This window comes from Parambassis ranga, chromosome 5, assembly GCF_900634625.1.
Source record: "Parambassis ranga chromosome 5, fParRan2.1, whole genome shotgun sequence".
NCBI classification, from domain to species: domain Eukaryota; kingdom Metazoa; phylum Chordata; class Actinopteri; family Ambassidae; genus Parambassis; species Parambassis ranga.
In genome coordinates this window covers 9190714-9217646 of record NC_041026.1, presented here as the reverse complement: position 1 = coordinate 9217646, position 26933 = coordinate 9190714, and the positions used below count along the sequence as shown (strand labels likewise).

The 26933-nt window shown below is 42.3% G+C and overlaps 4 protein-coding genes across 5 annotated transcripts; 2 read left to right on the top strand and 2 right to left on the bottom strand.

Moving 5' to 3' along the window:
- The first annotated feature begins 1871 nt into the window (after positions 1-1871).
- tspan2a (tetraspanin 2a) lies at positions 1872-9550 on the top strand. Its single transcript, XM_028406415.1, has 8 exons — positions 1872-2066; positions 3678-3780; positions 7411-7508; positions 7757-7831; positions 8028-8120; positions 8195-8266; positions 8380-8463; positions 8551-9550. Exons 1-8 carry the CDS (start codon positions 1998-2000, stop codon positions 8614-8616), a joined length of 660 nt encoding a protein of 219 aa, XP_028262216.1. The 5' UTR covers positions 1872-1997; the 3' UTR covers positions 8617-9550.
- Positions 9551-10289: 739 nt separating this feature from the next.
- On the bottom strand, positions 10290-15388 carry slc25a55a (solute carrier family 25 member 55a). Its single transcript, XM_028406331.1, has 10 exons — positions 15272-15388; positions 14510-14617; positions 14270-14395; positions 13856-13911; positions 12616-12706; positions 12405-12523; positions 11873-12068; positions 11617-11771; positions 11452-11527; positions 10290-11363 (listed from the first exon to the last, which is right to left on the bottom strand). Exons 2-10 carry the CDS (start codon positions 14527-14529, stop codon positions 11204-11206), a joined length of 999 nt encoding a protein of 332 aa, XP_028262132.1. The 5' UTR covers positions 14530-14617; positions 15272-15388; the 3' UTR covers positions 10290-11203.
- Positions 15389-18316: 2928 nt separating this feature from the next.
- tshba (thyroid stimulating hormone subunit beta a) lies at positions 18317-23837 on the bottom strand. Of its 2 annotated transcripts, none has more exons than XM_028405564.1 (3): positions 23756-23837; positions 19155-19329; positions 18317-19011 (listed from the first exon to the last, which is right to left on the bottom strand). In XM_028405564.1, exons 2-3 carry the CDS (start codon positions 19314-19316, stop codon positions 18733-18735), a joined length of 441 nt encoding a protein of 146 aa, XP_028261365.1. In that variant the 5' UTR covers positions 19317-19329; positions 23756-23837; the 3' UTR covers positions 18317-18732. The 2 variants fall into 2 exon arrangements, with proteins under 2 accessions (XP_028261365.1, XP_028261363.1); XM_028405562.1 differs by lacking the exon at positions 23756-23837 and adding an exon at positions 19423-19583.
- slc5a8l (solute carrier family 5 member 8, like) lies at positions 20655-26798 on the top strand. The gene is made up of 15 exons (XM_028405560.1): positions 20655-21376; positions 21822-21887; positions 22099-22150; positions 22790-22857; positions 22952-23106; positions 23306-23446; positions 23526-23655; positions 23744-23832; positions 24135-24247; positions 25200-25267; positions 25372-25458; positions 25555-25748; positions 25848-25957; positions 26058-26143; positions 26234-26798. Exons 1-15 carry the CDS (start codon positions 21023-21025, stop codon positions 26348-26350), a joined length of 1830 nt encoding a protein of 609 aa, XP_028261361.1. The 5' UTR covers positions 20655-21022; the 3' UTR covers positions 26351-26798.
- Positions 26799-26933: the final 135 nt, after the last annotated feature.

The window sequence follows — 26933 nt, the reverse complement described above, 5'->3', positions numbered from 1 at the left end:
TAGTTCAGACAGTAATCCAATTATATCTAATTAGCAGATTCGCACATTGAGTTCTAGAATCTCTGCTGCATCCAACACATTGCCTCTTCACCTCTTGGATGATGAGGATGACTCACATATGGAGATCAGGTTACGTTACTGCCCCAGATTCAAGCACAGTAGAGGAGGATGAGGAAAGGGTGGCGGTGGAAGGATAATGGGATTGTGACTCCATTATCTCCATTATACCCTGAGGATATGGTTTGGGTGTACTTCCACTGTGATAATTACAGCTCTGAATTCATGATAGGATTGGATGACCAGAGTGATATTAGGTTAACATTGATGCTGTTCAATGATCTAATTCTAGGTCACATGGAAACTATCAATCTTCCAGCATCTATCTATCTATCTATCTATCTATCTATCTATCTATCTATCTATCTATCTATCTATCTATCTATCTATCTATCTATCTATCTATCTATCTATCTATCTATCTATCTATCTATCTATCTATGCAGCAGTTCAGGCTGCCGTTGGCGTCGTTATCTGATTGTAAATAGAAGTTAGTAGGAGGTGATGTGATGTGTCTCATGACTGGCACACAAACAGGGGGGTCGCTGTTTCCTCCTCCCACATCAGCACGGCAGCAAACAAAGGATGCACAAACATGAGAAGCTTGAATGTCAGAGCGGGTGAACCCGAGCTGACCCCACCCCCCCACCCCACCCGACCCCACCCGACCAGCCTGCAGAGAACACACACAGAAGACCTTTTTAAGTGACGCTCCACATGTGTTCTTCATGCAGAGGAACTGCCGACCACATCCAATGTGCAAAATTACACACACACACACACACTGAGCTGCATATTGTGACATGTGACCTCAGCTACACCCTAAGGTCATGCCCCTCATGACCTTAGGATATATAGATACTAAGAGACACACTGCCACTTTAAGGGGAGGCGATTTTTTTGGGGGGGAAAAGCTGGTGAGGAGGATTGTTGTCCCAAGTGTAACCAAAGAGAGAAATTATCTGTCTGCCTTCTTCTCATTTTAACTTCTTTTATACCAATAGAAAACAAAAACATGATTGTGCTGCAGTCTGCACTGCCCTGAAGTCATCAAAGTATATTTATGTTCCCACACTGACTATAGCCTGATACTTGGAGAACAATGTTTTTCAACAATTTCTCCACAACTATAGGAGTAAATTTGTGTAAAAATGTTTAGAAAACAGTCTTATTTTAAGTGATAGAAACATGTTTTGAAGCCTGATGTTTGGCTTTAATCTGGTGATGATGAGTGCTGGCATCAAACTCATCATCTTAACTGTATTTTAATGAGTTAAGTGTCAGGTTTTCACTTAAATAAATGTTTCCACAGTGGATTACACCCACTTGTTGGTTTATAAAATGTTATTTTACATCAGCAGTTAGGATATGGTATGTGTTTCTGCAGTGAACTCCAGGCTGTTACAGTGTTGTGAGTTATCTCCTGTCGCTGTGGTTTCAGTAAACATAGGATCCCATATTGTCATAACACTGCTATCAGAAATATGGCAGCGGCGTTAAAAGGTCACATGTTCACTGTGTAGAGGTTAGAACGGTGTAGAACAGATGGATATCTGCACTCATTTCCTTCACAAATGAGCTTTACTGGACAGAATGTGATTAAACTGAGGGAGTTCTATACACATACACACTGATGTATGTCTTCCTCATGAGACCCCCTCACACTCAGCAGACCCCACCTTTTAGGTACCAACAGGGCACACATAACAACAAACCACAGACCGGTTACGCACGGCGCGCACAAAGGGGCGGGGCAAGCGGGCAGCCTGTGCAGCTTGCGTGTGCGCATGTTTTCATGTAGGGATGGTGTAACAGCGCAGGTCTTCATCACTGAAGACGCCGAGTTGATGTTCTGGAGGAGCGGAGGAAGCAGCGAGTGAGGATTTGCAATCAAAATAAAACACGTTTAAACAGAAGACAGCGACAGACCAGGAGGCACCATGAGCAAAGTGCAGGGCGGCATGAAATGCGTCAAATATCTGCTCTTCGTTTTCAACTTCATCTTTTGGGTAAGTCCTTCGCATCACCCCCCCATCTGCGGTCATATTTAAGGACATGATCATGTTGCGTTATCCCGTCATTGCTCCAGCTTTACTGTGCAGTGTTTGCATAATTACCGTCCTGCAGGCTGCAGGCTGTGCATCCCTGTTTTCACTGTGTTGTGTTTAATGAACTGCTTTCAATGGAGTTTCTGCACCTGTCCACACACAGTCTCCTCTTCAACTACACCCTCCTTTCATCTCAGCCCATTAAATAGCTAAAAAAAACACTTTGATCAACATCATTCCATCCATAATCAATAATTCATGCGTGGATGCAATCAGCCACCATCACTCATTGTGATTTGTTGGATGCTGCAGCACATACATCAGAGCACCAGGGTGTGTTTGCTACTTTTCCAACACACATCCTGCTCTCCTGACAGTTCAGCAGTGTGCTGTGACTTTCCTGCAGCAGGTCTGAGTGTGTGTGTGTGTGTTAATCTGTTTTGGGAACATCATGCAGGGCTGTTTCTTCTTGTTTTTGCTCAGATAAGGTTACCTGTGGCTTCACTTTGGCTTTTCTGTGCAGTGACATTTGCATCAGCTCATGTTATAATCTGCCCGGATGCCTGGGACAAATATTAGGGTTAAAAAAGATGTTTTGTTCTTGTGTGCCACCTCCCTAATGTGGCTTTAGCTTCATGTTCTGTTCATTCAGATCTTACTTTTATAGCATTTAAACAAATAAACACAAAGACTCCAGTTGTCCAGCAGTGCACACTGCTGCTCTTACTGCTGAATGATACAGTATATAAGGCTTTAATCGGCTGCATTGACTCATCTGCGCTCTGTAAGGCGATCGCTTGTGTCACCCAAACCGACAGCGGCCTCTTTGTTTCACACTTTTGGGACTGAAAGCAGAGCTGTTGTGGCAGCAGCCAAAAGGGGCGTCGCTACTGTCATTTTAGGGGTGCGGAGCCAGCGAGCAGCCGATGCCAACATGAGTTACATCACCCAGGCACTGTGAGGCTGGCACAGCCTGTGGCTGAAATGCACCATGGGAGATGGACCACTGATGCTGATGCTGGGGTTCATATGCTCCACACATCAAAGTGCTCCAGGCTTCCTTTTTTTTTTTTTTGTTAAAGGACAGTTTGGTCTGTGAGCCAGGAAGAGAGTCACAGATGGTCCGATGTTTAAAATAGATTCATTGTGTGCTGTTATCCTTCCTGTCCCTCATCTTTCTTGGCCAATTTCAACTAAATAATCCCATTTATCTGCAGGTTAGTTGGATTAATTCCTGTCCTGGGACACATGCTGGTCTGAATGTCCCACAGAGGAATGAGGCGCCCCCCCCCCCCTCTTTGTGGTTTTGGTATTTTATTTTGAAAAGCTCCTAACAGCTACTAGAGGTGAAGCATTAACATTCCAGACAGAAGTTTGATTAGATAAAAGGAAGGAGGACAAAAAACTTTGATGAGACAAAGACAAGAGCGCCACCTGCTGAATCTTAACTCAGTGATCATACAAAAAAAACAACCCAGTGGTCTCACTGTGTGGCTGTGCAGTTCTCTCTGATGCCTTGTAAAGAAATAAATCATGAAAACGTCACTGATTCCATCGTTCCTCTGTCCTCAGCTGTCGGGCTTGTTAGTGCTGGCGGTGGGACTCTGGCTCAGGTTTGACTCAAACACAGTGGAACTCCTGACAAGTGATGACGCCCCCAACACCTTCTTTGTAGGTATGTCACAGTTTCTACAGCCTCTTCTTCACCTCACATCTTATACAGAAACCCAACATTAACATGTGTATATATATGTCCGTATATGTCGATCATTTGTCTTACCTTTATCATGAGAAATTGGTATATATACTGTAAAATATGTATAGGATTGATGTTCTAATGACAAATGTAGGTAAAGTAGGTTAACACCTACAGGTTGACGTCATGACCACACCTCTGTGTATTTTCATATCACTGAGTTGATGAACTTTTTGCACTTCATTGAACAGAAACTAGTTTAAAGGTAGGGTAGGAGATTTTGAAAACTCAGTGAGAGTCAGCCAGATTTCCAAAGTAAACACACGCCCCGTTCTGTCGGAGCTCACCCCGAAGCCACGCCTCCAATCACATGGACGCACATTACCTGAAGACGAGCTGCGGTCTGTGACTTCGGCCATCATGCACGTACCTCTCTGGTGCACGCAGAGCAGGAAGAGAGTGACAACCAGCCAATACTCCACGCAGGGTCCACCCGGAGGATTGGCTGATGTTTTTAGTGTTTTATAGCTTCCACAGATGATTCATATTCTTCGTATTAAAGCGAAACTGCCGAACTAACTGGTTGCTATCGGATTGTAAAGAGAAGTTACACTAATTTAACAAAAATGCATCAGAATGAAATCTCCTACCCTGCCTTTAAATCTAGAAAAAGGGTCATGGTGTGGTTGGCATGGTGACTGCATCCACCATGACACTTAAGCTGATTTCTCAGTATGTTTTTCCTACACAGCAAACTAATATAGATTGTTAGTATTTGCACGTTTCCCTGATATAGATACACATAGGACAGGAGTCCGTTTACAAGCAGTGCTGAAGCTCCCAGGGGAATCCCCGTCGCCATTTTAACCACCGGGGCCGCAGGTGTGAGTGATCAGGCTCTTTGTGTGGTTGGTGCATCATCACTTCTTCTCCACCAAGTTGTTTTAATGATCATTCATACCGAGTCATCAATTAATCATTAATTATTTCAGCAGTTTGGAGGTAAAGTGTTTTCCATTTCCTCTGATCGTGCCCCTCTCTCCCTGCAGAGAGGAAGTGAACCAGGAAATGGACCATTAGAGCTCTGATTTATGGAGACATTTATGTCTTGTTTACAAACACTGATTTGATTCCAGCTAAACTGGAATAACAGGAAGCAATCAATCGATCCCATACAGATGATGACAAATGGACTGGAGCCTTAATCTGATCATAGAAGCAGATTATTAAAACATACAGCCGTCAGTGTGGAGCACTCCATACAATAGGGCCTCTCTGCTGTGCGTAGGAGCAGATGATCAGAATGAAGCCTATTCTTGTTACTCCCGTTTAGCCCGTGACCTAAAATGGTGACTTCACTTCATCAGCTGTCTGGCTGCTGCTGCTCTTTCATGGCACCGGCCGCCTCCCTGAGGAGGCGAGGAGCAGGTTTGGGTGGGGCAGGTGACAGGAGACTAACCTGCAGACTCCTTTAATAGCCCAACCTGATGCACTGCAGTGTGTCTGAGCAGGAAGAAAATGGGAATATTTATTTAATAAGTTTTGCTTATGCAAAGTACAGCAGGTGAGATCTTTGGTTCTGTAACTGTAATTTGATATGCAAATGTCCTCTCAGTTCCTCCACTGTTCTTAACGGTGCCTTGTGTTTATTACTTCTTCCACATTTCAGTGTGGGGTTTTTTTTTAATCTGGATTAAACACATGGGATTAAAGGGAGAAGAGAGAAATGAAACCCAACATACAGGATGCAGCCAATCACAGCGGAGGGAAAACGACCAAAATGATGCTGCTGGCATGATCAGCATAGCAGCTAGTCTGCTAACAAACAAACTATAAAGTGTATTTTGTATTTGTGTCTACATAATGGCTTAAACATACACCTGAGCTCCACCCGATGCTCTTGATTTAAAGTTCAGGTGGAGCCAAACATAGACAAATTAAAAAGAAAATGAAACTGTCCGACCAAAGAGGACAAACTGACACAGATAAAGGACATAAAAACACAGAGGTTAACAGGACAAAGGTGGAAACAATCAGGGTGGGGCAGGTAAACAGCACAGGGAAACGGAACTTTCAAAATAAAACAGGAAACAGATGTTCACAAGTCTAAGTCACAAGTCTTTGTTTGTGCGACTCGAGTCCAAGTCTCTGGTTGGTCAGCCTGTTACTGAGCCCACTGGCTGCAGATTAGCAAAGACATTTTAGTAATATTCAATGTTTTTATCAGGAAAATAGTGTAGTTTATGGAACAGTTAATTCATTGGTTGATGTTTTTTATCGATCGAATGCAGGTCGCCGGTGTAAGAATGCGTTTGAAAAGTTACTTTCTACACACTGCAGTCTGTCTAACAGCAGGCGTAGCATGAAGATTAGCCCAAGATCACATCTAATCTGTAGGCTGGTAGTTGTGGGAGGAGGTTTTAGTGCAGCTTAATATATTGACACATAACTCTCGGTATTATACTGTAGCTGATGCAACTTATTTGAATAGGAAAACAGATCAGGTCATCGTGATGTTTCCTGAGTGTGCCCCTCAGACATAGAGACTAAACAGGCTGATACCATAATAAGGCAAAGTGGCAGCATTCCCTGTGGATGATTCACTTTCCATTCTGTCACCTTTGTTGCTAAGATCTGCAGCGTCGTAAACAGCCATTACATGTGTGTGTGTGTGGAGCAGAGTCAAACATTACAGCTGTTACAGGTGTTTACACTCGCTGGCCTGTATTCTGCAGTATGCTACCAGGCATCGCCGCATCACAGGAGCAATGGAAGAACAAAAGCAGACACTTTGTGACACAGAGTGGAGACTCTGTTGTGTTTTCCATTGCTAACCCACACAGTTGTACTTTGAAGCAGCGTCTTCACCTGCTCAGCAGCAGGAAAACAACAGCTTGCATTCGGCCCCTTGTGGATTAATTAAGTCGCTGCAGTGGTTGGTGTCTATGTCACTGATTAGGCCCTTAGCATGGACCTCCGGGAGCCGCCTGGTGTTTAGTTACAGGGCTCTCTGCAGACAGAGGGCTGGGAGCAGGGGGACTGTGACCGAGTAGCGGGGGGTGACGTCACCCTGTCCAATTCTACCAAAAATTAGATTTCACAAAACAGATGATGCTTCAGCCTGCAGGAGCATGAGCTAACGAAGTGGAAACCACACTAATGCTTTAAAAGAGTGACTAACGTGCTCCCGCAGACATTCAGTCTATATATGGGCAGGACTTTGAGCTATATTTGGAGCCGCTCACACAGGGAAGGAGTCCAGAGTCCTGTTTTTTGTTCTACCACCGCCTGATTTTAAACAACACAAATATGGCGCCTCCTTCTCTGAAGAAAGCTCTGAACAAAGTGCAGACTGTTGGTGATTGAAAGCCTCTCAGCGAGGCCCGTAGGCTGATAATCAGACTGAGCTGTGGGAGGCGGTTCAGAAGGTTTTAGGCTTCTACAGACGTTCCCTCCTACACCGGTCCCTCTGCTGCTTATTAAACAGTCCTCCTTCTGCAAAGAAAAGCCCTGTGACCACACTGCCACCTACAGTGAAAGTGAGGAACTGCACATCATCATCATCAGTACTTAATGAATGTGTGTGTGTGTGTGTGTGTGTTTCCACAGCGGTGTACATCCTGCTCGGAGCAGGCGGGCTGATGATGGTGGTTGGATTCTTCGGATGTTTCGGGGCCGTCCGGGAGTCTCAGTGTCTGCTGGCAGCGGTGGGTTTAAGCGCTGCCTCAGCCTGCTGTAGATATGCAACACAACTATGCAATTTACCACAATATCATTTTTTTTATGTTTAAGACTTTATGGTGCATGAATATTTAGGTTTTAATCTGTTTTTTTCTTTCATACTAAAAAATAGCAAAGTGGCATGTTTATTTCAATTAATAAAATTATATTAAAATTATACGAGGGAATCATTGCTTTGATCGACGGTTTGCTTCCTCTCGTTTCTTTTCTGCAGTTCTTCGCTTGCCTTCTGATCATCTTTGGGGCAGAGATCACTGCTGGTGTGTTTGGATTCTTAAACAAAGAACAGGTATTGATTTTTATTTATCTATTTATTTATTTATTGCAAAAAATCACCTCCTCTCACCAAACAAACCTCTCCTCTCCTCTGTCTCCTCTCCTCTGTCTCCTCTCCTCTCCTCTCCTCTGTCTCCTCTCCTCTCCTCTCCTCTCCTCTCCTCTCCTCTCCTCTCCTCTCCTCTCCTCTCCTCTCCTCTCCATCACAGATTGCTGAGGAAGTCCAAAAGTTTTACAGCCACTCCATCTCTGACACCAGCAACTCCAACTCCACTGCAATAGCACTGATTTACCACAAAACTGTGAGTGCAGTGTGTTTATTTTTCCACCATCCTCATCCTCACATTGATCTTTTTTTAACCGTGTATGTTTACAGCTGAACTGCTGTGGAGGCTCCACGTCTGAGGCGTCTGCCGCTCTGTGTGCGGAGGTCGAGCCGGACACCAAGGTAAAAAAAAAAAAAAAAAAGCCTGCGGTGACAGCTGTCATCCACACGGTGGCAGCATAGCACCAGTGTTAACAGACGTCCTCTGATGGGGAGAATTTCTTGTTGTGTTTCAGGACTGCCTGAGTGCAATAACAGAGTTCTTCAATGAAAAGCTGCACATCATTGGATACATAGGGATTGGCATCGCAGGAGTGATGGTGAGAATTCGTCCTTACACTCTTACAGTCGCACGTAAAGTCTGATAAACGCCGCCCATCACCTCACCACTAAACTGTCTGCTTCAGATCATAGGCATGATTGTCAGCATGGTCCTGTGTTGTGCCATCAGGACCAGCAGGGAGGTCATATAGATGGTGAGCTGAACCCACCACCATCAACCACAACACCACCCACACACACACCTGCACCCTTCATAATCAGCCTATCCGTTTGAGAAGGGGAACACCAAAGCTACATATCAGTCATTTCTCAGACTGACGTGGTGGTGGTGGTGGTTCAGAGAGAGAGAGAACAATAAACCCCACCTGTCCCAGGTATCCAGGGACCACATTCAACACGATACGCTGGATCGGAACCATCACAGCTTCTCCTCCACTCCACCAGCACCGAAACACAAACACTGACTTCTCTGTTCTTTTTTTCCATAACACCGCTTTTAGCACCACTCTGTCCTTTTTAACACCTTTCTGTTAGCCTGCTGCTCTGTAGCTACAACATGAAGCCTTCTTTGACACAGGAATGTTGTGACTGAGGAGTATTGCTGTAAATACAGACCCCTGTTTTATACGTCAGCTGTTAACCCTATTTATTCAGTGCCCCCCTTTAGGCCTTTAACGCCTGTCATACCTTTGTGTGCTTAACGTGTTTTGAGGACTAGCCTACCTTTTGCAAAGTTAACTTTTACATTATGTGCCTATTTAGTCAAACAGTCAAGCCTCCAGCTGCAGGACTATTTGCCTATTTCTATTTAAATACGCACATTACAACTTGTGCTCGCTCCCTGCCATCGGTCTTTAAGTATTTCTACAGTAAAGCACAATAGAGGACGTGTAGACGTGGTATCAACCCAAAGGGTTAGGATGGTCTTATGATAAACTGCCCCTTTGTAAATCTCTAAAAATCACCTGGAAGGTTCATAACGACGTTGTGCTGAGCTCTTCTGGAGCATGTTTGAACTGTAACAGTGAGCTAGTTTGCATTTTATTGTGTGAATTTTTGTGGATGTAAATTTTGTTGGTGTGCCAATAAGATGTGAATTATAGAATAATATAGTTTATGTCATACTGTTAACCATGATAATAATAATAAAAGAAACACTGGGTGCTTTTATTCGAGCCGTTTGTTTCTTTCCTTTGTGTTTGCTTCCGGGAAAGTTTCCAAGCACTTTGAATTTCGGCGCGGTGATGTAAATGTTGTGGTTTGTGAAGTTCCTGCACACGTCAGCGCCAGAAATGGCGGCAAAAGCAGAAAGTAAAAAAAAAAGCTTTAACAGAGAAAAGGGATCAATGAAATAATACTACTACAGGCTGAAGGTTAAAATCTACACAGCAAGAAGTGTGTGTGTGTCACCTTGTGTTTTTCAAGGTCAGCCTTAAAGCTTAAATATACAGTATAAATATAGTATGTCCAGCTCCTATTTAAATTGAACTGATCCTCACCAGGGATACACTGTCACAAAATGTCTGAATAAACACACACACACACACACACACACAGGGGCTTTGAGTCCTCTCACACAGAGCCTGTCTGAAGGAGTTTCTGACTCTGAACCAGTTTGATAATGAAGTTTTTTTTCACTTCCATGAGAGTCTGGTGATCCATGCTGATGCTAACTTCTACCATAGAATAAGCTGCATTCATTGTGGATTGAGGTACGGCTGCTCGGAGCCCTCCCAGAACAGCAGGGTAAATTAACCTGCAGGATGTTTTTCCTATGGGATGCATAAATGAAACAGAGTTTTTCCCGTTTTGGTTTTTTGGTCCTTATAAATACAATCAGTGAACAAAGTGCATAAACACCGAGTGGATGCTTTAACTTTTATGTATATATGTACAAAAAAAAACAAAAATCACATCATTGAGTATAGTAACAGTTTTTTTTTTTACATGCTCACAGTAGCAATCATAATGCTTCAGACTAGAGACACTGCTCTACTGAAATGCCAATCAGCTGTTTAAGGCATGAACCATAAACAATCAGAGTGAAATAGTCGGCCTGCATATTTTAAATGTTTCAAGTTATGTGGACAAACACATACATATATAATGTGCATGAATATATCTCAAGTTTTTGCAGACATTAATATAGAAAGACTACCACAAACAACAGCAGGGCGACTATCAAGTATAAGAGGACACAGTCTGGTGAACTGCATGGTCCCATGCCAGGAGGAAGGTTCATGATCAAATCAAACATGTACGATCAGTCACTGGTTAAATGTATGCAAAAAGAAAATAAAAAAATATTCCTTTGCTATAAATCGTGTAAACTGGGCCCTGGGTTGAAGGCTTTGTAACATGACACAGCAGTGGAAAAGAAGAACAACATACAAAAGTACTGCAAGCTATTGCATTCAACAACTTAAAATAAAACTATACGTACAAAAAGAAAAAGAAAAGTTATTATTATGGAAGTTGTTTGTCTGCTGGAGTGAGCTCCCCTCCCTCACAGAGGGAAACCAAACATGACCGTTGGGGACAAAGATGGATTAACACAGCAACCGAGTCCCCCGACTCAGTAAGGCCAACAGCTTCAAGTGCAAACAATGGCCACAGCCTACTGAATAAGTCACAAAAGTGTTTAAGTGCAACACAGCTGTGAGACTGTAAAGACGATGATTCACAGCTCTTTATATCCTCGAGTATTTCTCACTCAGATGAGGTGTGTGTGTTTTTTTTACTGTAAACTGATGGTAGTTGTTCTATCAGGTCATGTTCTCATGCTGCCAGGAGGTTTAGAGGCGAGTTGTCTAGAATGTATTCGCCAACGCCAACAAAGTACATAACTTGTGCGATTCCAAACAGCGGCGCGATAACCAGAGCTCGGCAGCCAGCACCTTTCAGGAAGGCGGTGGGCCCCTCCTTCCGCATGATTTTACTGTTGGAACAGAGGAAGCAGGTTATACACATGCACACACATTTACAAGTGAGGGGGAGGGGAGGTAGTTAACGCAGCACTGCCTTACCTTACACAATCCATAACTCCTTCATAGGTCTCCTCACTGGCCCCTTTGTTTAGTGACTGCAGTCTGGTTTTCACCACTGAAAGAGAGGGAAAAAAATTATCATTCCAGTTCCGCTTTCACCTTTGACGGACACACAATGGATGACAGAAAGCTCACAAAACTCACCATCACAGGGATTAACGGCCACCGCAGCAGTGGATCCAGCAGCGCAGCCTGAGAGGAACGCCCAGTAAAATGGTGACGACTCCTCAGGACTCGGTTTGCCAAGGCGGTTCAGATTAGCAAACAGTGGGAAGTACACAATAGAAAAGGGAACATCCCTAAAAGATACAAAACAAAAGCGTTTTGGTTTTACAGAATGTAACCGGTTTCACAGGTTAACTTCTGCCACCTCATTATCAGGAAGGAGTACAAGCTTTACCTCATCAGTGTTGCCCCCAGACCCCTGTAGAGCCCCTGGATCCCGTGGGTGCGGAACAGTTCCTTTGCAATCTGTGTGGCAGAAACAGCCCGTGGCGCAGAGACCACGGTGCCGGAGTTGTAGCAGCGGCTGAGCACGGCGTTGGTGGCCACGAGCTTTGTGGGAGACATCATGACTGGCTTCTGCTGCTGGGCCGCTTTGGAGGACAATAGACATGTTAATGGAAAAATAACATGATGATAATCTAGTCATCAAAAGCTCACAACAAAAGGCAGCTGGACTCCTTTGAGTTGCTTAATAGAATGAAAGAAGCTACCCAGCGTACCCTGAAAAACAACTTTTTGGGTTCTTAAGAAGCCTTGTGAGCTTTCAGCAGACACAACCTACAGTCAACCAAGAGGTTAAAAGTGGTGAAACTTCTCAAAGAAGTAGCAAAACCTCCTGAAAGAAACCCAAACACGCCCGTCTGCCCTTTGTCTTAAGTCTGTGGATACATTCCCTGAGACTAAAACATAAGCAATACTCTGCTTACCGAGTCTGCCTGCATCCTGTAGTTGAATCTTGAGCATTTCCATGGGGGTAGTGATTATGACTTGACACATTCCTGCTCCACACCCTGCCAGCATTTCTTTGAACACCGTCAGCCCTTTTCTGTTAAGACAGAAAACAGGTTAAGTACACCAGCAGGTCAAACACAGTAGATATTACTAATAAGGTGGTTGAAATGTTATGATAATTCTTACCCATCCTTGGCAAGGTGATGGCGGAAGAAGTCATTAGCAGCTAGCTTGATTGCCTTCTCAGGGGTAACCAAGGTCAAATTTACAGCAGCGCCTGGGGAGAAAGAAATGCACCATTAATACTGAAGTCACGATCTGGTCTCCATTCAGCATCAACTTCCTACCACTGTCATTACAACATCATAATGCAATTAGTGCACTTTAGAGCTAATCTACACACAAAGACAAATGCTCAACAGAAAGTGGCAACAGTAAAAATGAAGGAAGAGGATTATGTCAACAAAAAATACATAAAAAAAGTTTAGAAACAAGCAAAACAAGACAGGAGGATGAGTGAGAGGTGAATGAGTATCCAGGAGGATGCAAAGATGAAGTCTATGAAGAAGGTTCTGTTTTTTTTTTAAACATTGAACACTTTGTGTGAAGAAAGCTTAAAGAAAAAAGTCTTTGTTTACCGACAGGCTACAAGTCATTGAGTAGATTAGTAACAGACAACAGAAAAGACGAGACATTAGTGAAAGGACAGACTGAACCACTGACTATGTACTGTGTATGCAGACTGAGCAAACTTAAAAAACTGATCTGTGGGGGTGTAAAATTAAAAAAAACAAACATAAGTTCACACAGACTTATTTTTAAGATCAAAGTCTGCAGGGACATGATTCATAGTCTGGCAGAAAAAAAGTGACAAGTGGACAGGACAGCGAGGAAGAGACAGCCAAGTAGTTATTGACAAGAAGTCACATTACAGATGGCAAAAACAAAAACTTGTGCCTACAGTTTTAAATAGAGCAATATTGTAAGAACCATTTAATGATTTGCCTCCAGCGTGGCTGCGCCTTATCGGCTAGCCTTCAATATCCCAGGGGGACCCAAGTCTGTAATATGAAAAACACAGATGCAAACAAACAGCATTCCTCACAAAGGCAGAGACCACACTATAAACGGTCTCCATTTTCTTTGTAGATGCTACTTCCTTTTTTTTTTTAACTTCTAGTAATAATAAAGACACAGCACATGTGTTCACTATGTACAAAAAAAAGGCATGAGATCAGCTTCTCCATAAAGAATTTCAACCAACCACATTTCAAGTTACAAACGTATCTCATGCATTAAGAAATACACGGCAGTCTTATTAATGCTGAAGCTCACGATGACAAGAGCTTACCCTCTCCTACATTTAATCCTCTTCTCTGTGTGCTAGCCTAGTGCTTTTTAATGCTCGGGTGTGTAGAAGTCTTACCTCTGTACATTCCAAAGTATCCCTCTGACCGAACTGTTTTCACAAGGCAGTCCATCCTACACAACAGGAAAATCGTTATCAACATAAATAATGGACGTTAAAATTATTATTACAGCTCAACTTGAAATAGTAGCAGCATTAAGAAAAGACACATGCCGAGTAAACTAAGGGAGGCAGTACATTTCCACCCTGTGAAGGCATGCAAAGGGGAGGGCAAGGACATGAGAATGATGGATGCCTGGAATGTGGCTAATTCCACACATTCACCATGACGCTGTGGAAGTGTCATAGTGAGATTAAACAAGAATAGCCCTGGATTAAACACGGCCATAGTAGGTACGTTGCCAGGACACTAGGTAAACAAGGAAGGTGACCTGTATGTAGTGTACCACAACATTAACTAGAAATACTCACATGCTTTTGTAGACCTGCTGGCCTTGTCTCTGATTCTGCAACCTGGTCTTTGCCAGATCAATAGGGAAGACGCAAGTAACCCCAACTATGCCAGCAATGCCACCATTGATGAGCTTGGCAGGGAGGCTGAAGGAGACGACAGAAATATTGGTTAACGAACGATGACCATCTCAAATAAATGTCAAAAATGTCGCAGTTGAGAAAATATATCAAATAATAATAACAATAAAAAGGACTGACCTGATTTGCTGCTGAGACATGATGACTTTGAATCAAGTGAAGGTAGGAGATGTAAAAAACTAAATGATGTAGATGCTGGTTTCTTCAGTCGAATGAATGAATGGCGTCCTACAGAGGAAACAGGAGGAGTTTCTTAGTATAAAGGCGCAATTCTCTCTGTGGTGACACACACGCACCGTGTACACAGAGCCGATCCCGCTCACCACTGAGGTTTGACTTTATACTTCAGAGTCACGGGACCGCTCTGACGCTGCTCTAATGCTTGTAATATGAGTAGTACACGCGTGGGCGTGTTCTAACTCGCATAGTGGATCACCATACATGGACGGTGGCCCCTTTCACAAAGTCCTGATACAATCTAGCGGATACTTCTGAATTTCTCAGTAAGTTGTCATGCAGATACCGGCGTCTACACGCATGAACTTCCGTTTACTAAACATCAGTAATAGCCGAGTTTAGGGTGAAGTGCCTTCACTCTTTTTATTTTATTACAAGTATTATCAAAGCTCCGTATATAAAGTTTACGTCATTTCATAAAAAAGTGTCATAACTAATAATAAATCGAAAACTAACAACAGTTATAAGTAAATAAATTAAGTAAAAATAAAGTTAAAGGCCGGCTAAATTAGCAGGGGTAGCTAGCTAACCTTACAGACAACCATACGGTGCAAAAAAAGCGAACAAGTAAGCTAATAAAAAGAATTCCACGAATGAAACACTAATTGTAAATAAATAAAATAGAAATAAATATAATAAACTTACCAAAAGATTGTGTTTATTTTGTTTTCTGAAGGTTGTTTCGAGCCGTTAGTTCTCTATTTCCGTCTGCGTCGCCGGTCAGGCTCTCTATTATAGCAGTGAGAGTAGTGACTGGAATTTTCCATTCAGAGGAGGCGGCGTCACAAAAGCCCCGCCCCACGACAGATTCCACCCAATCACGGCTTAGTATAAACCAGCGTGGTAACCCAGGAAGTTTACTGTGTTTCCATTGGCAAACGGAGCCATCAATCAAGCTGATCCACCAATCACACAGCCAGTACGCTGTTCAAGGGTTTTTTTTTTGGTAAGGGAAACTATTGTTTATTTTAAAATTATCTTATTCAAACTTAAAAAGTCTGTAAAGCTGGAATCATTTAAAGTAGCTTTCCATGAGATTAGCACAGTGTTAGTAAAGAGGCAACTGTAATGATCTTAATCCCATTAAGATTACCCTGGCATTAAGATGACTAGTTTGCTCAGTGACTCCACCAGTGGGGATGACATCATTCTATTCTACTCTGTTCTATTCTATACTATTCTTGAGTGTAACCATTACTAATTCTATGCGTCACCACTTTTTGTGTCAGCACACTGAACTAGAAATACTAGTTTATTTTATAGATCAAGATGTTAAACACACAACATACAAAAATACGTTCATAAAATATAACAAAGTACAATTTACTGATGACATGTTACAATATAAAACAATATTATTAAATGGAAATTGCAGTATTGGACCTCCCGCCACTTTTCCATTGCAGCCCTTTAAACAGAATAAAATTGGGTGTTGGAGGTTCCTCCCTTCTCTTATTACTCATAGTTAAGGTGCTCACTGAACTGCAACCATACTCAGAAGCCGAAGAATTATTCCATTCTCAGAAAATCCACATCACACTAATAAAGGAGAAAATCCATCTCTTGTCTGGTTAACTCAAGAACAAACACAAGCCTATAGAATTACTCAATCAAAGGATTACTTTCTGGGCTTGGTCATGCAATCTAGAGAGTTCTACTAGAAATGCGCTCGCAGTTCAAAGTACTGTGGAAAATTACGAGCTGAATGGCAGAGAGGCCCCCAGAGAAAAAGGTAGTTTCAGAGGTATAGACGCATTCCAAGGCATCAACGTCTCCGCATATCACCTGAAGCTGAACGGTTGTGTACACCCTATACTCAAGTCAAGAATGCATCGTTGACACAAGCAGCATCTCACTGACACACATGTGGAACTATGTAAAATTTGATCTGATAACTAATCATGTTGATACTTGTGTAAAACAAAGTAAGTAAGAAAACATTAAGAAAATTACGATGGGCGGCAGCTTGCTAAGAAAAAAAGGGTGTTATGAATTTTAATGCATGATATAAAAGACTTTCTTTCTGCACGCAACCCATCAGTTACAGCCAACTTAAACCAGTAAAAGACACCAGTGATCAAGATCTAGCAACACAATAAGATGCTACTGGAAGGTGAATGCTAACACACCTTTAAGTACGTGATTTCCATGCTGCCCTCTGTTGGTTGAAACCCAGCTACTGCAACAGGCATCGCAAATTACAGAGCAGATAGAGTTAGAACAAAATTTTAGGCAGTTGTTTCATTTTTTTTCAGTTTTTTACAGTTTAAGCTGTTGTATGATAGCAGTAGTAGTAGTAGTTAGCTTAAGACAGTGGTCAGAGGGGGTCAACACTGTTGTTTGTCCTGGTGCTGATTTCAGTTAGTATTTTATATTTGTACTATCTGATAAATACAAAGAGAAAAATGCATGAATGAGAACATCTTAATTTTGAACGTGTTTCTATTAAAGTGAGGCCAATTTATTCCATGCAGTTATGCCCAAAGCTGTGACTTCGAGGCTAAGTTACACTTTAAAATACCTTCGCATGTAATTTTCATTGTTAGCCAAGTCACTAATTCATTCTGAGGGGAGCATGATGCTGTTTTCCATCCAAACCGTTGAGACTATTTTACATTTAATATAAATGGTTTCGATAAATGGTAACTGCTCGGCCTTTTTCTTTTGAACACCAGAACCTGGCGGCCTGAACATTTCCAGCCATGCTGCTACCGCGGATAGAAGAAAAACATCTCACATTTTTTCTAGTTGAATAAACACAACACAAACAAAACTGTACGGTTTGTCTGAATGAAAGACTGTTTGGTATGTGGACCATGTGGTGGGTTCCCTTGAAGTGCTGATGGAAGCAAATTCCATTTCATCCACTGCTTTATCCATAAGGGTTTTAGGGGTTTTCAAAAACAGCACTACACATTTTCAGCTGGACAATTCAACGTGTTGTGCTACATCAGGTCACTGGTTAGTATGAAGGTATCACATTAAATGTTCCTCAAAAGATTATGGCAAAATCTTCAAGGTCAAATAGGGCAAGAGTGACAATATTCATATCAAGTGACAAAGACACTTCAAAATGTCGGTTTGTCAAAAGTTAGTTCAACAGTGGTGCAGACAAGAACGTCAGTGAACTGTGATCCAGTTTTCAGTCTTTGCGTTCCTGCTGCGAAAACACACCCAAAACATACCTCAGCTCAAGGTTACATCAAGGGAATGTCATAACTGTCAGCCATCAGCAATTCATGACTTCAAAGGAGCAATGCAGATGGTGATCAACAATCACAGCGAGAAAGAGACCTCTACATCTGATTTTCTGTTGGCTTTAAGTTGGCAGATTTAGATTCCAAAATGCTTCAAAACTGCAGACAACATAAAAGGAAAGCAGACGCCTGTTGTGCTATATTCACAGAGTATGTAACAGGATGATGAAAGAGTGACATCTCAGAGATCCACATGATGAACTTATCATACACTCTCCCCATCTTTGAACTGCTGAGCTATTAATAAGCTCCAGCTGTCTTCCAAAATTATCTTTGGAAATTGGAGAGTACACACACACACGAGCAGGGATGACACAAAGTCATGCACATAATGTATGACAAACAGACACACATGTCGAATGTTTGTCCAGTGACCTGCAGACACTGTACCACCTCACTGATAATCCGTTTAATAAGATAAGTTGTGTCAACAATCATGTGCTTTCCACACTGCCTGTTGAGGTAAATATAGTATCCTCAGGTGACATTGCAGAGTGTCGTGGCCCTGTGTTTATGTAGTAAACAGAGAGCTATGGTCAGACACCGGATGTGATTAAGTCCACCTACAGATTAGTCAGAAAGCTATTTAGAGACTTTGGCTTTTAATTGAGTTGTATTCAGAGTATTCCTTTCAAAGTAAACACAATAAGTCTGGGAGTCACACCGACATGAGGGTAACAAAAGGATAAAATATGAAGCTGGCAGAAAAAAAGCACTGGGATCAAGCCCCCATTGTAAGCTGAGAAGCACAGCTAAATGCAGCCAAGCTGGGCAACAAAGGCACAAGGCAACAAGCTGGAACAATATGCAATGGTACGGACCGTGCAGCTATCACTGCATTCAGAACAATTAAAAGGGGATCATGTAGTTGCTCTGGCCTGGGTATGGGTAGATACGTCTGACTGGTTTGGTACACTTAGCAGTATCTGTGCTGGCTCTGTGTGCGCACTCGTCACTGACGGTCCTGCAGGCACCGCAGTGGCAGCTCAGAGCCACGGGGTAGCTGAAGACAGGGTTGGAGTCAATGGGGCAGCCAGGCAGGATGGCGGTGCGGTACTCAACCTTATCGTAGGTGCAGCCCCTCTGGACAAGGAAGCGCCGGCCAAGAATGTCCCTCATGTTGCTGTCCTGGTTGTCATACACAAACATAAGGGTGATAGTGGATGAATGATCTGATAATGCACTGGAATCCTTATAGTTCTAAAGCTCATGTCAGGACAGGGAAAGAAATTCCCTTCCCTCAAATAGCACACACACACACACACACATACCCTTGAGTAGCAGAAGCCCATGCAGATAGTAGTGTTGATTGCCACACAGTAGTCACACTCTGGCTTCTCCACATATAGGGTGAAGTCAGTGGGTAAACACATGGGAGCAGCCGGGCTGAGCAGCAGAAACAGGAGCCAGCAGGTGAACACTGCAGTCTCCATTTGCGTATTTGTCCTGAAAGGGAAGAGGGAGAAGAGGACAATAATAAACAACATTATAACAGACAGGTTTAAATACTTTGTTTCTTAAATATTATATTTTTCTCACAAGTCACTGGCTCCAGAAATGCAGTCACTTCGCAGACGTGATGATACTCAGGGTCTCATCCTATCTCTGCTGAACTTTATACAATCCACTTCTACCCAAACATATGGTTATCTTCCATCTCTGAGGAAAAACTACAGAGCATTTAGTCCATTATGTGGATGAAATGAATAATGCTTCCCTTATGTTCATGCAGTATCCACCAGCTGCTGTGTCAGTGTCCACTAGATGTCACAAAACACCCAACAGTTTTATTTCCTATACTCACAACAATGGACATTATTTAAGTGTTGTTTCCTTTTCTACAACAAGACTCTCATATGAATACAAAATAAGTGAAGTTCCTTAGAATGATGATGCTTTGTGGGCTAAAAATGGACCTTACAGACACGCAGCCACATGACAACACCACCAAAACAAACTGTCCAACTGTCCCGAATATCAGCATAAAACATGCAGGGAGCCTTTATCTAATCTGCTTTGGCAGTACAAAAAGTACAAAAAAACTTCTTCTGCAGTAGGCATCAGCTTAAATATATTAATAGTAACACCTTAAAAAAGTGGAGTACCAGCACTTCCACCCTGCAAGGATTTCCTTATCTGTAGTTTAGTTTAATGATTGCCGAGGATAGTCAAAGTCTCTCAGACACATTAAAAGAATGTTCTGAAGCATGTGATTGTTGTTATTGTTGTTGTAGTGCTTATAGTATCAATGTGGTTCACATCTCACATCTTAAATATTATTGCCTTCCTTCTCCCCAGCTCTTATTTGCCTTTACAAACATTTAACAGTTTGAACTCTTTCCATGAACTCTTCAAATATGCTGGCTCATCAACAGTCACTTCAACCATTAAGACTGCAGATATTGCTGAATATGTCTGTGCTGACACAAAGGACCAAGAGAAAAGCTCACACCGACAATATCTTTAACTGTTGCCACTGTTGTTTCTTCCTGACAAGTTCTGAACGACACGCAGGCATCACTGAGGAGATAATCAAAGACAAAAGGTTCTTAATAATATGATAGTAATCGCACACAACAAATACCACATGGTGTGAGTGTGACGGCGGAAGTGGTGACCAAACTCCAAACAACAGATCCACAAATCCTGGCATAACCCATAAGTACTGAGTAACCTGGGGTTATATTTTATATAGAGCCCTCCTGGATGTGTCACTTCATTTCAAAGAGACGCCTTAACAGCAACAAGTCTCAGTGACACAACATGGAATCACCACTTTTTACAATCAGTGAATATATTAGACACGCCAGTACCTTGTGTCCTTGATGGATTATTAACTATCTAATCTAGTCGGACAAAAGCATCAGAGTGGACCAGACCTCCAGACGTCTGATTGTTCGATTAGCAGCAGAAGAGACTTCACTGATAGTTCAGGTGGCAAAGCTGGAAGTGACGGACAAACCCGGACAATTTTTGGATTTAATTTTTGTTTGGGGAGAGATTTTATGCCTGCAGCTATCAGAGGCGGAAATGCATTGACAAGGTTTTCACTGTCCTGCTGTGTATTTCTGCCGAGTTTATTGTATGTGCAACTGAACTTCAAGAAATTTCCAAGACAATTCCCTCTGCTGACTTAACCATGGCGGGTACAGGTGGACCAGTGGCCAGTTTTTCTGTGTGGGATTATGTGGTGTTTGCGGGAATAATTTTGGGGGCAGCCGGTATCGGTCTGTTCCAGGCCATCCGAGGCCGGAAGGAGACCAGCAGTGCCGAGTTCTTGTTGGGTGGCCGGCAAATGACAGCTGTGCCGGTTGCTATGTCGCTCACTGCCAGCTTCATGTCTGGAATAACGGTGATCGGTACACCTGCAGAAGCCTACCGATTCGGAGCTGCCTTCTGGCTCTTTGGTTTTGCTTATGCCATCATGTCTGCCATCACTGCAGAGATCTTTGTGCCGCTTTTCTATCGACTGCAGATCACCAGTGCCTATGAGGTAAGGCAAAGCAAGAACCAAACACTGGCTCTGGTTCCACCCAGTCTTCTAGTCACTTCTCCTTTTACTGTGATCAACTGTGCTAAACACAGCACTGAGATCCATGATTCATTCTTTGTTTGCTTGAGTTTCATGTAAGAATTTACCAAGAGTCACCTCAGTGCTCAGCTACTGTATCTCAAAGAACTGGAGCAGCAGCTGATCAATAAAGCCATGCAGTCTGTAGGCAGGCTGCTAAAAAACAAGACTTTTACAAGTGAATGCAGGTAATGATTCAACCACTGCTGCTGGCACCACGTCTGCTTCACAGCTATCAAAGACTCTTTCTATGTATCTAAGAGATAAAAAAAAGTATAGTCTCCAAATCACACTTTAAAAAACTATCATGTGTGGACCAAGTCATCACTTAAATGTCTAATTGTTGAGGTTTCTTTTTCTTTTCTAGTACCTGGAGATGCGTTTCAGCCGACCAGTCCGGCTTATTGGGACGTCGATGTACATCGTGCAGACGGTAACACACCAGCAAAAGAATATTCAGATACTTTGTGTACTAGATACTAAGATATAGCATAAAAATGGTAACTTCACCCTGAGAAACATCTGCCCTTTCCGTTTTTTGACTTTGTGCAAAACTGATTCTTGACACCAGTTCCAAGAACCATGAATATGAAAAGCGTGACTGTGTTTCCATCTAATCAGCTAATGGTGCCATCTCTCCTCAGGCTCTGTACACCGGTTTAGTCATCTATGCTCCAGCTCTTGCACTTAATCAAAGTAAGTCAAACCACGTAAAGCTGACAAAACAAAACAAGGATTTCTCAGCCGTACTGACCTGCGACCTGCTCATATGGTGTCCTGTCTAATCAGTGATTTGTCCTGAGTTTATACATTCTACTTATTCTTACTGTGAGTATATTATATGCCGCTCAAACCAAGACTGGATCACTGTCTTGCTTTCATTAATTAGACAAGCTGCACACACACATCTGTGCAAACTCATCTTGTTTGTGCAGAATACTTTAATGTCAGTTTGTCATAATAATAAGTAGAAATTCTTGGGTTATGACAAAAATGTATTCTATTACGTTCAAGGAACTGTTTGTACCACATTTATAAAAAGTCTGTTATTGGCTGACTTTGACCAATCAAATCACTTCTATTTTTTAACAAAATACAGCCCTAGCTGCCAGGAGTGGGATTGCGATTTTATAACAAGCTTATAACAAGAATTATGGCTGAAATGTGTTTTGACACCTGAATCCAGGCCAGCGTTTGTATTGAATCCTGTTTCATTCACAAGAACGAGACAGGCAGGCTCAGGGGAAGTGATGAATGTGTTAGTAATGTTTTCAGATTTACCAAAAGATGTATATACAGTCATCCATAATGGAACTATTTGTTTTATGACTCCAGTCACTGGACTGGATCTGTGGGGAGTCCTGGTGGCTACAGGAGCGGTGTGCATCGTCTACTGCACTTTGGTTGGTAATGTATATTGGCAAACAGTGCGAAATATGTGTAGTACTAATTAATACTTTTAAAGTTAAGGTGGATTAAACATGGCTTTTGTTTCAGGGCGGCCTGAAAGCTGTGATCTGGACAGACGTGATGCAGATGGTGGTCATGCTAGCAGGTTTTGTGGCTGTGATAGCTCGAGGAGCCGTTCTGCAGGGAGGCCTGTCAAAGATTTGGGAAGATGCTCGAAAAGGAGGCCGACTAGAAGCGTTTAAGTGAGTATATAAGTGTGTAAGAGCAGTATGTTCCTCAATCACAGGATTTATTGCTGGTAGCTGCAGAAAACCAGTTTTATCGGTTTTATCTTATTATTTGTTCTGCTGCTGTAAAGACTCAACTTCCCTCTGGGGATCAATAAAGTCTTATCTTAACTTATCTTAACTTATCTTATCTTTCTTGACCTTTTTACAACAGCTTTGACCCAGATCCTCTGAAGCGGCACACTTTCTGGACCATAGTAGTTGGCGGTAGCATAATGTGGGTGTCTATTTACTCGATCAACCAGTCCCAGGTGCAACGCTACATCTCATGCAAAACACTGGGACATGCCAAGATGTGAGCGTCCTGCAGTGCATTACAGACAGTAAAAGCACAGCTGTGTGCATGTGCTGACATGTCTCGCTTCATCCCTCAGGTCTTTGTACGTGAACATGGTGGGGTTGTGGGTAACTGTGAGCTTGGCTGTGTTTTCCGGCCTTACCATGTACTCCATTTACAAGAACTGTGACCCACTTTTAAATGGTGATATAACTACATCTGACCAGGTAACGTCACATGAACACTGTGGATTCTGTTATGTAACACAGCATTATTGTCAACAGTAAAAAAAAACGATTGCCATGTTTCGATCAGCTGCTGCCCTACCTTGTGATGGATATTCTGGCATCGTACCCTGGAATCCCTGGACTGTTTGTGGCTGCAGCATATAGTGGTACCCTGAGGTGAGACCTGAGAAAGCAATCGATTAAAATAAATAAATAAATTCATATTTTTGTGTTAGAAAAACTTGCAGTGAAATTTCCTTTAAGGAAAAGAATAATAAACAGTACCTTGGGCTTTGTGCACCGTCAGAGAAAATGTGTTGTTCCACTGAAAACAACCATTTAATTCATAGATAATGGAAGAAACAGGCAGAAACAGACTCACAAATCCTCTCTGCAATCTAATCTGTCATCTAAATGCATCAGCCTTTCTGCTCTGCTCCGAGTCTAAAAGCTTACTGTTGCATATTTTTTTTTTGCAGCACAGTGTCATCCAGCATTAATGCCCTGGTTGCTGTGACGGTGGAAGACTTTATTCTGCCGATGTGCAAAAACCTCACACAGAAACAAGTGACCTGGATGAACATGGGGCTGAGTAAGTCATGAAAAGACACTTTCACAGTAGACCAAGGATGATTAGGCACTGATTAATTATTATTATGAACCCCCCCAGTATCAGACATTTCTGGAGATATGAACTAAACCCTCCATATGCTTCCTATATATTACAAGCTTACGGTCTATTAAGCTGAGACCCCATAAAGCTCCATTATCTTATCTTGTTATTTTTAGCTGCCAATAGAATTGTTAGTAGTTCCACCCCTGCAGGGTGCAGGTTAAGGCTGTAATCTACTACTGAATTTCAGCAGGTAGGTTTACTGAGAAATGCCTGCCATGCAGGAACATGTTGGTTCTTTGAACGGGCTTTTGTGAGGATTAAAGTGAAGGGCGTAGATCCCATTTTTCTGTGAGAGGTATTCTGCAGCTAGATAAGATCATACACCTTTTTCTTTATGTGCTCTAGACAGTCTTTAGAATTAAACTGTCCTCTTGTTGCATGCGAGACCATAAAAGTTCTCGTTTACTATTAGTGCACTATTAAGTGTTAAATAATTGTGTCCAAAGTGCTACCACGTGGCTGAGTTCCAGAACAGCCTGTTAATATAGTACCATTGTTTTTCATCAGTTATTTCTACCCAGTAATAAATACACGTACTGAAAACGTCTGGAAACAAAAATTTTAAAGGATCAAAACTTTGTGTTATGCAAGCTAAACTGTTGTCAAGGATTCAAATCATCATCCTGGTCATATTTCATTCAAGAGTTTGAAGCAGGGCAACTGGACTTGTTAAGACTTGCTAGACAACAAATCCTTCTTTAGCCTCTTGAATGCAAGATAACATTCATTCATTCATAAACTCATAGTATTACATGCAATGTTAATGCAGGACAATGCTGGTGTAAGCTCTGCTTTCCACACTCGTGGCTCTGCACTGCACTGAAAGTTGTGCTCTGACTTCTAAATGCTGCTCTCACCACTCTGTCAGGTGTTTTCTATGGAGCGCTGTGCATTGGGATGGCTGGAGTGGCTTCACAAATGGGAAGCATCCTTCAGGTGAACTAAACTACACAGACACTACTGCAAGCATTTATTACTCTACAGCACCACCTTGAGGTGCAAGCTGAGAACTACAAGCCTCTTGACTGTTCTGTTTTCAGGCAGCTCTGTCCATATTTGGCATGATCAGTGGACCTCTTCTGGGCCTCTATTTGTTAGGCATGTTTTTCCGCACATCTAATTCAATAGTGAGTATTTCCTATTACTGGAACATTCACTTGTTGTGCCTTGATAAACCACAAATACTAAGGTATGAGTTGACGGCAGTGATATTTACCGTGCAGGGAGGACTCGTAGGAATGATTATCGGCCTGGTGTTGACTCTGTGGGTGGGGATTGGAGGCCAGATTTACCCGCCAACAGCGGACAAGACAAATCCTCTCCCAGTCAGCACTGCAGGCTGCAACAACACAATGAACCAAAACTACACAACCACAATTTCCTGGACCAGTCCAGTGACTCTGACAACAGAGCCTGAGTGAGCCCTTTTCACATAACACAAACTTACTCCATCAGATGATGCAATCACAGTAGTTTCAAAGAAAACCGGACTAAACTGATCTCCCCTTTGTGTCAGTGTCCGGCCACCTCTCGCAGACTCCTGGTACTCTCTGTCCTATGTTTACTTCTCTCTGTTGGGCACTCTCACTACAATGGTGTTTGGCCTGCTGGTGAGCATGATTACAGGTGAGTTAACACTTCCTGTCTGCTGCAGAGACACAATCAATACAAGTGTGTAACTGTTTAATCAACAACAACTAAGGGGATATGTGTGTCTTTTTTTTAGGTGGATGTAAGCAGGAGAAGCTGAACTCTGACCTGTTTGTGACGAAGAACGACTTCATCTGCTTCAGCTACTTCAGTAAATCAAAGGTAAGAAGCAGACACTGACCACTCATCTGACGCCAAAGACAAAAACCTTCATTTTGTTAACCTGACACTATAATTCCTCACCCACTGCAGGCATCAGACAACACCGAAACAAAGGCTCCAGCTGACTTTAACATGGGAATTGACAACTCTGGATTCACAGGCTATGATGTGTTAAGCAATGAGAAGGAAAAATCTACAAAACTGTAATGTTAGTGTATCAATACACATTTCATGTATCTGTAATGCAAAGGCAAATCAAGTATGTTGTGTATTTTTATAAAAGAAAACACCCAGGACATAAAGGAACACGCTCTGTAACAAATAAAAGATAATTGACTGGTTATATAGAATGAGGTCACCACATGTTTTAAAAACTGATTGAGCTGCTCCCATTTCCTCTTCATCTGTGACGTGACAACATTAGTCTACGTTTATTGCCCTTTGTTCAGTTGTTCTGGCTCTGAATTCTACTCAACCACTGTCCTTGTCCTCATGCTGACATAGGTACACACTGGAATATTATTACATATGATGATATAACCATTTGCAAGGAACAATGGCCGTTTGTTTAAGACCTGGTTTGTTTTTGTATGGAACTTTTTTCAAATGTCTGTACAAACTGGTAACAACCTGTCTTTGTCAATAAATATTTAGCACACACACACTCAGTGAGACTATGACCTTTGAATGTCAGTGAGAGATACTGAAGGAAGTGCGGAGCCAAAAAAAAAGATACATTTACTGTAATCCTTCGGCATTATCTGTTCTTCATAGGGGTGTAAAATTCATT

Coding starts and splice junctions, on each gene's coding strand:
- slc5a8l (XM_028405560.1), top strand. CDS start 21,023: ATGGCGGGTACAGGTGGACCAGTGGCCAGTTTTTCTGTGTGGGATTAT. Junction 21,888..22,098: donor CGATGTACATCGTGCAGACG/GTAACACACCAG, acceptor ATCTCTCCTCAG/GCTCTGTACACCGGTTTAGT. Junction 25,749..25,847: donor ACTCTGACAACAGAGCCTGA/GTGAGCCCTTTT, acceptor CCTTTGTGTCAG/TGTCCGGCCACCTCTCGCAG.
- tspan2a (XM_028406415.1), top strand. CDS start 1,998: ATGAGCAAAGTGCAGGGCGGCATGAAATGCGTCAAATATCTGCTCTTC. Junction 8,121..8,194: donor CACTGATTTACCACAAAACT/GTGAGTGCAGTG, acceptor GTATGTTTACAG/CTGAACTGCTGTGGAGGCTC. Junction 8,267..8,379: donor AGGTCGAGCCGGACACCAAG/GTAAAAAAAAAA, acceptor GTTGTGTTTCAG/GACTGCCTGAGTGCAATAAC.
- slc25a55a (XM_028406331.1), bottom strand. CDS start 14,529: ATGTCTCAGCAGCAAATCAG. Junction 14,396..14,509: donor ATGTCTCAGCAGCAAATCAG/GTCAGTCCTTTT, acceptor CGTCTCCTTCAG/CCTCCCTGCCAAGCTCATCA. Junction 12,524..12,615: donor CATCACCTTGCCAAGGATGG/GTAAGAATTATC, acceptor CTGTCTTAACAG/AAAAGGGCTGACGGTGTTCA.
- tshba (XM_028405564.1), bottom strand. CDS start 19,316: ATGGAGACTGCAGTGTTCACCTGCTGGCTCCTGTTTCTGCTGCTCAGC. Junction 19,012..19,154: donor TGGGCTTCTGCTACTCAAGG/GTATGTGTGTGT, acceptor TATGACAACCAG/GACAGCAACATGAGGGACAT.